The sequence below is a fragment of the Neolamprologus brichardi genome, chromosome 5 (assembly GCF_056152115.1).
Source record: "Neolamprologus brichardi isolate AB-2024 chromosome 5, ASM5615211v1, whole genome shotgun sequence".
In the NCBI taxonomy this organism is placed as follows: Eukaryota; Metazoa; Chordata; class Actinopteri; order Cichliformes; family Cichlidae; genus Neolamprologus; species Neolamprologus brichardi.
The window spans coordinates 8,457,472-8,470,318 of record NC_142108.1 but is presented as its reverse complement, the minus strand read 5'-3'; the positions used below and the strand labels follow the sequence as shown (position 1 = coordinate 8,470,318).

Sequence of the window (12,847 nt, the reverse complement as noted above, 5' to 3'; positions counted from 1 at the left end):
ATTAAGAAATAAAAATAAAATGACTTAAAGAAAAGGGATAAAAACAAGAGAAACAAACAGACAGAAAGCACACTCAGTACAGCTGGAGTGGTTATTTTTCTGCACAAATACATCTTGAAAAACGTCTTGTGTTGAACTAGCTATATGTGGTAAGTGGTGGGGAACTCAGGAAGTCAAGGATGGAGGGATACTATGCATTGCTTTGGAGGTAGGTCATTAAATATTATTACTCCAAGAGTTCTGGGTCTTTCTCAGTGTGTACGAGAGACGAGACTAGAGGGTGCAACAGCCCTGAGAAATGATGACAGTTTGACTGTGGCTACCAATGCACTGTGTGTGTTGGCGTGTGTGTGTTTGTGTAAACCTGCACAGTTATTAAAGAATATTTAGCCAGGTTTTAGGGGGTCATTTTTGCTACGTTTTCCTAGTTCTATTCCCCATGCATGTTTGGAACAATGATGAAGACAACAGTATGACATACTCAAGGAACTCTGTGATGTACTTCCTGCTACACTTGGACCACATCCAAGGGTTTGTGTTGTAATTAAGTGTGGGAGCCATCACATGTTGTTGAATCTTAACTCCATCCTCCTTACACTTGTTACTGTCATCGTGAGGCATGTTGAACCTGGAAGAATAGAGGAAAAAAACATTTTCAGGCATTAAAAAAAAAGCTATTTATATTAACAAGCAACAAATAGAGCGTTTTCAAATGTCCCCACTCGCTGTACTTCCATGGCTCTGCATGGCTCTGTTTTGCCAGTGTGGTTATTGCTTCTTGGCAGGACGTCAACTTCTTGATATGTTTTATTGTGCTTCACAAAGTGGCAGTGACAAATAGCAATTTGTGTTGTGTTTGACTGTGCTTCATTTCTTCAGCGACATCTAAACAGCAATTCTATTTTTCTACTGTAACTATCTTATTGGCTTTGGGAAACTCATTCAAGGTTGCTATACAAAATAATGCACAGCATTTGTATTGCCTGCCTGTGGCAAGACTGGATAGAAAGATATTAAATTATATGAAAACTGGGAGGAGAATAAGTGAAGCATTCAAGCTCCTGCAGGGTAAACAAATGTGCTCCCGGTCGATGGTGGACAGGTACTCCTTGTTGCTAAGCTGTCCACCTACAACACCGAGCTTTGTCGCAAATCAGTCATCAAGCATGCTGCCCCAGCCTGATGCAGATAAATATGTAACCCAATAATCCCACCTTTTTGTATAGTGGTAGAAAAGGAGCATTTGTTTGAGATGAGGACTATTAAAGTCTTTAACAGTCTCCAGAGTAGAACGCTTACTCAGGACTTTGGACAGTGGAGAGTTTGCTGAAGGGCAAAGGAAACCAAGAAGTGGTTTAAATTCAATTCTGAGAATCCAGGTTACAGATTTTTTTTGCTCTCAAAATGAAAAGCAGGGATACATTTTTTTATCCAGATGTGCAGAATTTATGGTATCAGCTGTTATAAATTCCTAGAAAGTGTTATGAAGCTCTAGTAATGTGTAACTAAGAACAAAGCCAAGTATTTATGACTGATGAAAAAACAAATCAGTGGAAAAAAGTCAGCTGCTCTTACACATGTCCAAGTTCGTGGGCAATGGTGAATGCAGTACTGAGTCCATTGTCCTCACTGATGCTGCAGCTCCTGTAGGGATCACACACGGTCCCCAACTCTGCAAGTCCTGAATAAGAAGAAGTTCAGTTTATTTTCTTTTGTATTTATTTAATGTACATTTCTACTATAATTTGTATCACTCTGTTAAAAAAAAAGAAAAGAAAAAGAACAAATATGCATTTACCTAAGGTGTCACACTTATCCCTCGCTCTACAGATGTCCTGCCTGTGGTGAAAATAAAGATAATTGATCTCGGTCATTGTTAGTCTACATTTTAGAATTTTGTCAGGATCCCTCTACATTTTTGGTTCACGGAATATTTGCATTTTGAAAAATGAAAGCTTCCACAATTCCTCTTGCACCTGGTGATTAGGATGGCAGTGTCGTGATGGGAGTGGTGGTTATCATCCAGGACGTTCTGACTCTGCTGCCAGATGCAGAAGTTCTTTAAAGTGGTCTGTGCATTAAATGAAATAACTGGACCATCCTGAGAAGGACACAGAAAAAATAATAAATTATAGGAACGTGCACCATGTTGTGGCGTGGAAGCAAATTAAGTATTCTTACCAGCTCATTGTTTATTATAACTAACTTTACAATCACAATGTTAATCAGGTTTCCAATGCTGGGGTCCTTGTATATGGAAGACACCTGAAAAAAACAACAAAGAAACAAAACGTGACCTCAAACCTAAAGAGAAAATCAATGTTTAAATTAAGTTGAGCCAGATTGGATGTGACACTGTATATTTAGTGATAGTGGTTTTATGGGCTGCTTACTTGCAGTTTCAAGCAAGTACCAGAGATTTTGTTTGATTGAAGAATCAGAATGATAACAGCTTGAGCCCCTGTGGACAAGTCAGCCTTTCCCCAGACTAGAATATGGGTCATCGCTGCCTCCCCAGAAGGACTTTCAGTTCAGCCCCAGATGCAGGCGGAAACTGGTGTTTGAAGTGGTCGAGAGTATGCAGCCTATGTAGCATACCTGAGCCCATTTTTTAACATTCATCAAAGCTGTCAGGCAGGCAAGCTGCCCTCTCTTCCCCCGAGCTGTTTGAAAATGTTGTTTACCCCTGCCCTAAGGTGCCCTTTTACCTCCCTCAACTCTCCTCCAAAGGCTGACTGACTTGCAGCACAAACAGCAAACAGCAAAGAGGAACACGTGTGTACATTTAGTGCATGAGTGTGCACGAAGATGTCCTACTCTGTCCATATCTGCGCAAAAGATTTCTACCAACCAAACATAGAGATCAGAACTTACTATAGACATTAACGTGAGTATGTAGTGCTGTAGGTTGCTGCCGTGATGCTCCACCATTTTGCTGTCGGCCACCAGCATAACTTCAACAAAGCGCGGGTAGGAGAGGAAGCGCTTTGATCTCCTGTGAGGTCCTGAGTCACCGCTGCTATCATTTGACGGTCTAGCGCTAGCACTGCCATGCTGTGATCTGAGCAAAGCATTGCTGGCCAGGCCAGCGCTCAGTGACTCCAGGTCATTGAATACACCAGTACTGACCACAGGGACTGCTTTAACCACAGTGCTGACCCCAGCCGCTGTCCTTCTTTTCACCTTGTGTCTCTTATGTCTGTGTTTGTGTCCTAGAATGAGAAGCCAAAAGAAATGGAGCAAATGTAAATATACAGGAGTGCAGGCCTGAGAAGACTGGAAGCATATTCGCTCAAACAAGGCAAGGAATAATTCATTCTTTGTCAAGAAGATGTGTTTGCTATTAAGCTGAAGTCATGTTTAACTTTTAAATGATGGAGCTATATGAGATCTGGAAGTGGATATTGTCAAAATAAGCTCCCCCCTCCACTGAAAAGAGTTTGCTGACAAATGAACATTGCCTGAAGTGCCTTTTCTTTTCCTCTCAGAAAAGGGAGGAAAAGAGGGCAAAGAGTTCAAGCAAGGTAAACCTGGAACCCAGCCATAAAAAGAGAACACAAATTGCTGTGCACACATCAAATGAGAACAATCCAACAACTGGGAAGCATTTTTCTTTAACTCTGGAAAGGTTTTATGTCCTTAGATAACATCTGCTGAACTACTGAGTCTTTTTGTTTTCAGATCATCCTTACTGGATTAATTAATAGCGCTAAAGATCAATTTGCCGTTCCTAAACACCCGCAAGAAAGAAATGTAATCCATGTATACTTTTTTTCACATTCAACTGAGAAGTATTTTGTAAAATATCATGCTAAAAGTCTTTTCTTGTATGATATGTTTACAGCATCCTTAGCTCCATCTTTGTTTGTATAGTTAAAAAATGTAGTCTGTTGGAGTGGCTAGTAACAGCTTCTTTTTGGTATGTCGCATTGGATAAACTGAAGGTTACCACTGGATAACTTTCATACACCACTCTAACAAAAAACACATTTGCATGAGCGGTCATGGTCAGCTCACTGCAGTCAATCAGGAATCAATCTGTGTGCAAGCTGAAGGCTGGTCAAATGCAAGAGCCAACGACGTTTGAAGCCTTTTGGCATTTTATGCAGCGTGAATGATTAAATATTAAATTCATATTTTGTCCCTGCCCATTTTCTGATTCCTTATTGTCTCTTTTCTTTTTTTTTACTGATTTTGATCAAATCAAAAATACATTGTTTGTGTGTGTGTTGTGTCTCCATTCTCAGTTCAAAATAAAAAGAATGGTCTACAGATTCAATAGCACTTTGTGCAAGGCTGAATGAATCGTGTCCAGAATAGCGTTTAGTCTCATTTATGTTACTTGAGGCTAAAATGAAAACACAAACAATCACTCAAATGGAGTGAGAGCAAGCATCTTCAGAAGGATCTCCAGCACACAAAGACAAACGATTTCCATATTTATTGCTTTTAGTTTTGATTATTTTACCGTTTCAAGTTGACATCACTTATGTAAAAATTTACACTACATCTTCGTGGAAGTAGGTCTACCAACTTTCTTATCAAAGGAGCAGAGGAAGTACAAGAGTCAACAGGAAGTTCAGCCAGTAAACTGAGATGAGGCGATATAAGTGTGAGCTTCCAAATGATTCTTCTTGTGCGAGAGCTGGAAAACTTCCTCATTACTGTACTGCAGCTGTGGGCACTGCACTGTGCAGGCTGTAGCATGACATGCAAGCCAGGATAGTTTCATACTATACTTTAATCTCGTCATTACATCTCTGACTGTAGCCTATTTATGGCAGAATGTATTATTTTATTTAGATATAGAACTTTAATTACTTTAATATTTATTAATTGCATTATTTGTTTGATGGTGGTTTTTACGCTGCCATTTGCTTCGGGTTCACTTTAAGTCTTTATGGTCATTGCACAGTCATACTTTGTACAGTACTACAACAAAATTTAAGTACTGTTCCACATTGGTGCCAAAAGAAATTCAAGCTATAATTGCAATAAATAATATATGTACAAAATATATACAGTCATTTATGAGTCCAGACATTCCTTCGGTGCCCAAAATCAACCCAACACTGAGGCACCACTGAAAGTTAAAAACAGTACATCTCCAATAAAAATAATTCACTAAATAAAGAGGATTTACAAGGTTTAATGACATTAGAAGTTAGCAGGAAGTTATGTTGCTAGTTCCAATCTAAAAATGATAAACCAGATTCTTATTAAAGTAGTTTTTAAAAAAAAACAAAAAAAAAAACAACCCTAAATGTTCAAACTCTGCTGTCTATGGAGGACTAAAGAGCAGTGAAATAAACTATGCAGTGGTTAGCTACACAGCTATGGTTATGCTAATATAAACACATTAGCATGAAGGATGAGGGATACATTTTTCCTCAGTAAAGGTTTATGTTGAGGGTGCTCGATGGTCAGAGACACATACCATCACATGGCAGGAAAAAGACATGGAAACAGACCAAACTTCAGCTAACAGAGATTCTGAGAAGTTCCCATTCAAAAGACAAGGTTAGCTACTAATATATACCTGTGTGGTTTGGATTAGGTGTGATCTAAGCTTCAGTATCAACACTGAAATCTTAGTCTACTTTGTCTCCTCTCCTCTGCTCGCTGCCTCACAAAGTGTATGTGTTTGTGTGTGTGTGCACAAACCCCCTGTCAAACTTGAGTATTCCCAGCTAGCATTTATTTATCATACAACTTCAACCGCCTGACAAGCACAGGAGGAAAAGTTTGGACCCATTTTTGCTGTCAGAAATGAGCTATTCTTCTTCAGTGCACCACAACAATATAGTTTTATGTATGGAATTCAACTCCATACAATAAGAAAAAAAATAAGCAAATGAAAGGAAAAAGAGGCCCCTCCCACCAATTAAAAAGTTGTGTTTGCATTAACCAGATAAGCAGCAGATCATCCTAGAGGGCCATGGTACAATTACTGTAATAGCTCACTGACTATTATATAATTGGTTCCTGTTACAGCTGATAGTGGAGACTTTAAATTTGAGTGATTACATCTGCGCAAACCAATTTAAAGGTCCCATGTACATAGTGGCACACAAATGTCAAAATTGTCTAATCACTCTGTCCCCTGTCCCACTAAAGCACTAAGATGTGCATTAACCAATTACATCTAACCAATATATACTGTTTCTAGACACTGGGAGGTCCATGCTCAGCAGCAGACGTATGCTGTTTTAATAGAAAGAGGACACTGGGTGAGGGTTTACTAGATCAGATATTTAGGTCAGCTGACTGGTCAAACACAGCACTTCAGTAGCAAGGTCTGGACCTGACGTTTTAGGTACAGAGCTGTGTCTGTTATATATCCTAATGGCTTACTCATCATATAATGTACCGTACCTGAAGTGTCACAAGCTGAGGTCTCCTCAGTGGTCTGTTTCTTGGGTGCACTTTTCCTGTATACAATATGAGGTTTTGTGTGTTCCTCTTCATAGTGTTCTCCTTGATAGCTGTGAAGGGGCTCCACAAAATACTCCCCTTCTGGAGACCTGAAAGTGCCGAGCTGTGTAACAGAGAAGACACATAGCAGTTAGGCTACAGCTATCTATATTCTCTAAGTGCTTATAAAACCAAGGAGAATAATCTATATCTCGAGGATCTTTTAGTATTGAGCTCAGTGCAGATCACATACCAGTTTGTACTTAACGTAGGAATGTAAAAAATAAGCAAAACACAGACATAGTAGCTTTCAGTGGTAAAAACAAAGTACATTTGCACTCATGTTATAACAGAGGAAAGGTCTAAATGTGAGACCTTTGATGTCTATCAGGAAAACACTAAGACTGTATGTTCTTGGCAAGTATGCTGCAAACCTTGTATGTGTTTGGCACGTTTAGCATGAGTTGGTTAACTTAGAGGTCTAGGATGTTCCAGATAAGATTCGTGGACAGTAAAGCACACATATGGAGAACCATCATGAAAGCTTGGGGGGGAAAGGTTGGTATAATGTTTGCTTGCCATATGTTTCTACTCCCAGATAATCAATGATAAAATATATATATGGTATATCATAAGGAAAAAACGATTTGGCTATGTGTATTAGTATTTGATGCTATTTGATGCTGTTTGTTCTGCTTACATTTTGTTTAGCAAGACATTTTTTCGATTACTCTGCAAAGGCCTGCACTTGAACTTTTGTCTGGCAAGACAAAAGAGGATCTCACTACAATAAGTTATTTTAGAATTTACTGCAATGAAAGGCAGCATTGCCTGTTTTAGGATGGAGGTTTTGGATAAATAATAATATATGCTTCATAAATGTCAGCTCAGCCCCACAAAAGTTCCCTGCAGAGCAGAGGATTCAAAGCATTTTATGTTTGATTTGTCATTTGGGAACAAAGCTGGCCTATTACTCTTGTCTGTCACTTCACTGTGGTTTCTATGTATAAACTCCTCTGAGTGCACTTTTCCTCCACTACAAAGCATCACTCATCAGGACTCCCTCTTTAGGAAGCTTGGGAGCTGGAACGACTTTGTCGTGACGTCAGTACCACCCGTACTCCGGCTGAACTCGCGTGCATAAAGACGTCACCGACTACCGGTGGACCAGAAAGAGACACAAATGTGGAGTAAACCTGAGTGCAGTCAGCCGACTTGGGCTCTTTGCAGCAAGCCACAGCCGAGATTCTCGGTAACTGATCAGTTACTTACTTTCTGGATGCGCCCCACTACACGATCCTACCACGAATACAATTTTGAACAATTTTATTTTTTTTTCTTAAATCAGCTACAGCTTCACTCAAAAGTCTCCAAAACACGTACACAACTTTTTATGCCCTCATGCTGTAGAAGTAAAGTGAATGTAAAATGATCACGCGCACGACGAGTACAACCGCGCGTAAAAACTCACCAGTCCAGAGCACAGACTGATGACTGCGGCGTGCTCTGCATGTGCATTTACTTGTCCTTTGTAAAAGCAGTGCCTTAACTCCGTGTCCTCCTCCTCCTCCTCTCTCTCATCTGCTGCAAAATCCGTTACGTTCTCTCCTCGGGCTACTCCAAGTATTGTCACAGTGTAGAGAGGTGCGATAAATCCCGAATCCAACGTCAGGTTGAGGTGATAGTCCTGTCCGAAAGCAGATATCCTGTAGTGGATATTCGGCGAGGCCCAGTGATCCGTGCTATTGCCTGTGCCCTCATCCAAACTTCGCCTTTTCCTTTTGAAGTGCACACTGGTTGGAAACTTGTCACCGGCTTCATTCACTCGCACCGGTGTTACAATCTCATAAGCGCCGACCTCCTCGTTTACTGTGGAATAAAGGTAGAAGAATGTAAATGTGGTTTTAAAAAACAGTCTGCTTACATTATAAATCAGTGGGTAAAAAGGTTTAAGGATTATTATTCTATCAAAGTTGTTTCTGTCTTGAAAATCTGTTGTTTTAGTCAGAAAACGATAGTCAGTGAACTTCAGGCATCTAAACGCTGCAAGTCATTCGCTTGACTGAATTCAAAACTCATTCATTCTCTGCCGTCAGTGTTAGAAAACAGCTGCATGAGAAATTTTAAGAAATGCGGGGTTTGTCACAGCAAAATACTTTACCCGTGCTTGAATTCAAAAGCAATGTCCCCGTAGATGCGACTACATTCAAGAAATCAGGGAATAGTAGGAACCCCAAGCCCCAGAAGAGCACATGCATGATTGTCCACGTTCAGAGGAGAGAGCCAGCCTGTATTCCCTTAGTAGTACTGTATTCCTGCGGTAACTCCGGGCTTTCCGCCTCCGGTCCGCCTGCCACATCCAATTTTATTATCCTAGACTCTTGAGTTGATGGTCTCTGGCCGATGAAGTACACTGCTGGGACGTGAGCGCGTCGCGGATTCCCTGACTAACATGCATACTGCAGAGAGGAGTGGGCTGCTCCAACACTCAACTGCGATGGGCTCCGCTTGCCCGTGAACCAACTCTCTCCCTAGCTTAGAGGGGCGGGATCAGTCTAATATAATATTATCAGTTGTGTTGTTTCAATCTATACCACCTATACTCAGAGAGAGCTGCCCAACTAATCTGACATAACGTGTAGACAACGTGTGCGCAATCCAGCTGCAAATTTGCATCGTGACACAAAGTGACATACCGACTTTTATTGTTGAGTTAATCACGTTTCAGAGGGGTGGACAGATGCGCAGCAGATCGGTGACTATGACAGTGAGGTGGGGCCCATATAGGAAATGCCTGCCCTGGGGGCAAATGAGATAATCTTAGCTGTATACTTAGAAGTTCACGGGATCACAGAGTGACAAAATTCAAACTGGCAACCGTATACAGCCGTATACAGGCATTGCTTTAGGTCTTAAGTAGGTGATGGAAAAGGTATTGTCTGAGGACAGTGGTTATGGTTTCATTAGGGTAGTCTTGAAAAATCTGGGTCAGTCATCTCTCAGGGAGATATTCCAGAAAGATACTTTAACAAAATTACTCGGGCGTTACTGTAGTGCATAATCTGGATTCTGACATGTGCTCAGGTAGATTACTCCATTTAGACTCATTTGATTGAAGGCATCTGTGCATGCTTCCCAGCCCACATAACCTTATGTGGTGATAAATGCTTGCAGCTGGCATATGACTTCACAGCTCATTTGTTGTGTGCAATCAACACACATGGCCTAGAATGAGGCTACATGAAACACTGGGTGTGCAGGTGCATAGCTGAAATTAAGCTGTTGTTCAAAAACACAAAATAAAACAAATAAAAGTGGAGAAAATAGCTCAGTTGCTTCTGTAATTATGTTGATTTCATATGCATGTGAAATCTGTTTTTCTTTTTCTTTCTTTCTTTTTTAATAGAGAACATCTTTAAATAAATTCACACCAGCCTTTTTAATCATGGCTTTTTCCTCTTCACAAAACCAACATTCTTGGCGAAATGGCAATTGGCCACCCATTTGCACCAGTAAGGGCTAATTTTCTTGTATGATGGATGATCCACCATGAACAGGTTTAGTATGATCATAGGGGTCAGTAAAATGTTAGCATTTGAGATCACTGGTTGTAATGACCCACACTTGAGGTTCCTAAGAATACCTTTACGTCATGACTTAAAAGAATTCCCAAGCCTCCTAGCCCTTCCACTGGAGCTGGAGCACTTTTTTTCTTTTTTTTCTTTTTTGGAAAACCATCCCAAATAACAACCCAGGGACAGCTGTGGGTCACAAACCCCTGTTAAACACACCCCTTTTATCTCCAGTTAGTCTCTTTTCCAAGAATTCTTTTTAACACAGTTTTACAGCACACTGGATCACAGGTAAGTAATAACAGTTGGGAGAAAATGTGCTTAAGTAGCATGTTTATGTACAGCAAATACAACTTCAGAGGGCTATTTACTCTTGTTCCAGTTGCTGCATTGTTACAGATGCTATTCATTTAAAAGAAATTATAATTATGTTTTTCAACGAATGGCTATTTGAGTTACTGAAGTCACTGTTGACACAGCGTTTATGAAAATGGATTAAAAAGCTACTTTTCCAACTTAAATATCAGCATATGGTTAACATCTTCGGTGGGCTGATTTTGATTCTCAACAAAGCGGTTACTACAACTGGGGGCGTGTAGTGTGTGTATATGTGTTCTCAATGAATGGTGGTCACTGAGGTCATCAGAGTCACCCTTCCTGATTTGTGTGCGGGCAGCATCATTCAGAAGAGCTATCAGCAGTGTAAACTTCACTTCCCCTCCAGATCAGATAAAGAGCTGATAGGAGGCGGAAAGCTTGAATGAAGTAGCCAAGCCTGGCCTGGGATTTCAAAGAGATACACTTTAATTGTTTGGCTTTTAAAATGTCCCTTTACTTGATCTTACCCTCAGCCCCCACCCAACAGACCTTCCCGGCCCAGTGATCTTGACAAGGCAATATCCCTGTGTAGTGTAGTGAATGTGAAAAAGACCAAGTGCTGAATCTTTATTTCAAGATCATTCATTCATAGACATGCACACCAAAATTGACTTCAATTAAGTCTTAAAAAATAAAAGATTTTCACGATGAAGCATGAAGGATGATTTCAGTAATGCGAGTGAAGAGACTGTCCAAAGTTTGGTGGCATGGCAACCAATACTTCTGTATTACTTGTCAGCTGGTTGCAGGGTGAACAGGCTGTGGGTCAGGTGGGGTTTCCTTTCCTTTTGTCCTGTTTTTTTCCTCTTTACATCACTTAAGTTTTAATCAGTGTTAAAGGAAATATAGTTATTCTTAAGATGGAAATTAATTTGTGTACCAAATGTATTGTTGAGCACTCCAATATTTGTTGAGATATTTCACATTAAAACACATGAGATGCTAAATTCATGGTCCCACACTGGTGCCTGTTTGCATACGGACAGACTGACATAGCTACTGTGACATCACCGCTGGCTTCTGAAAGTCTCGAAATGAGCGCTGGTTCTCAAAAAATGGATGTGACTTTGACATGGCATGCTCATTCGCCAGTGATGTGATTGACAGTTAGTTAGCCAATAAGCATGCTCTCTCTTATGAAGATAATTCTCCATTTTGAAACATGGTATGACCAAGATTTACAAAACATACTAAAATATTTTTTCAGTATAATCGAAAATGAGTGACTGACCCTGTCAATTTAGCAGGAAAGTGTTAAAGAGGTCGACACAGAAAGCCATTTTCTTGTAGACTTATATGTGACCACAAGTATTTTTGCAGCCACAGCTATCGCCATCTGGTGGTCTTCAGCTGAAATGCAGTTTTATGTCACTTCTGCATTGGCTTCACTTTTCTACATCATTGTTTTTCTGTGTATGAATTCAACACATAGCATGGCATAACCGATGCATTGATTGAATAATCAAAATAACCAAATGATCCATGTATTTTCTTTATACCCCCCCCTGGTGATAGTGTATAGGCATAACATGTAGTCATAGGTATGAAAAGCTCTTTATAGCTCCTGCTGACTACCCATGCATGATTATGCTGGTCATTACATGAATTCATTCAGGAGTCTTTGAGATATTACAGTGGACTCCAAAACAGTCCACTTGTCAAATATTGCCATCCATTAAGCCAATGTTTTACCATAGCCCAACAAGGCAGAAAATACATATCGCTATTTCTTGAGGAGTTATTTTGTTTGCTGAATATTTTGTGGTTCCAATGCATATGTCTGTTTGCGTTTGTGATTTCTAAAATGGAAAAATGTCTCAAATAAATACCTCAGAGCTTCCATTTCTGTGGCCTGTACATAATATACATCAGTATAATCCACAGGCCATGAAACAGATGTATTCCTAGGAGAAAAAATATGGTTTCTGTGGCTGCACACTTACTACATCTTTCAACATGAGACTACTTGGACTTCCAACAGTACAATGGTAAATAACCAGACACAGAGATGCATGGCTTCCTAAGACCTGTAGGCAAAGACGGGCAACCACACACAAACACAAATGGGTGCACATGTACAAGCTAAGTCACATGCTCTTATTCTTTAACTAGCAAAGCAGACAGCAGGGACTGAGAGTTTTACCAGCGAGGAATGGAGGGAGGGGGAGGTGATCCTGTAAATGGGCTTTTTAGGATAGTCTCAGGCAAGTTTATGTTGGGTGAGAGCTTGAGCGAAAACATTGTTCAACATCTGAAGTGCAATTAAGGCTTTGGTGGAGCTTTCACAGACCACAAGATAGAGGTCTGGATTCTGCCCAAGTCGTACAGCAGCTGTCAGCAGGTCTCTCCAAAATCAGAATGCTTCCCAGATTCTCTGGCTCTCTGTGGAATGGCAACAATAGACTTCATGCCAGAGACCAAATTAATCACTCCACAGATTCAAGAGGGGAGGGGGATAGTCATCAGAGGTGTAGTGCAGCACA

General features: G+C 40.4%; 1 protein-coding gene across 1 annotated transcript in view; it reads right to left on the bottom strand.

Moving 5' to 3' along the window:
• Window positions 1-8,894, bottom strand: part of adamts9 (ADAM metallopeptidase with thrombospondin type 1 motif, 9) — a 40,094-nt gene extending 31,200 nt beyond the window's left edge. Inside the window, exons 1-9 of the mRNA XM_006784605.3 lie at window positions 8,576-8,894; window positions 7,886-8,283; window positions 6,376-6,538; window positions 2,875-3,212; window positions 2,182-2,265; window positions 1,977-2,101; window positions 1,799-1,839; window positions 1,576-1,681; window positions 482-628 (exon numbers count right to left, since the gene is read on the bottom strand). Of these exons, the coding sequence (XP_006784668.2) occupies window positions 482-628; window positions 1,576-1,681; window positions 1,799-1,839; window positions 1,977-2,101; window positions 2,182-2,265; window positions 2,875-3,212; window positions 6,376-6,538; window positions 7,886-8,283; window positions 8,576-8,672 (1,499 nt within the window). The 5' untranslated portion in view covers window positions 8,673-8,894. The remainder of the gene's footprint in view (window positions 1-481; window positions 629-1,575; window positions 1,682-1,798; window positions 1,840-1,976; window positions 2,102-2,181; window positions 2,266-2,874; window positions 3,213-6,375; window positions 6,539-7,885; window positions 8,284-8,575) is intronic.
• Between the last annotated feature and the right edge of the window lie 3,953 nt (window positions 8,895-12,847).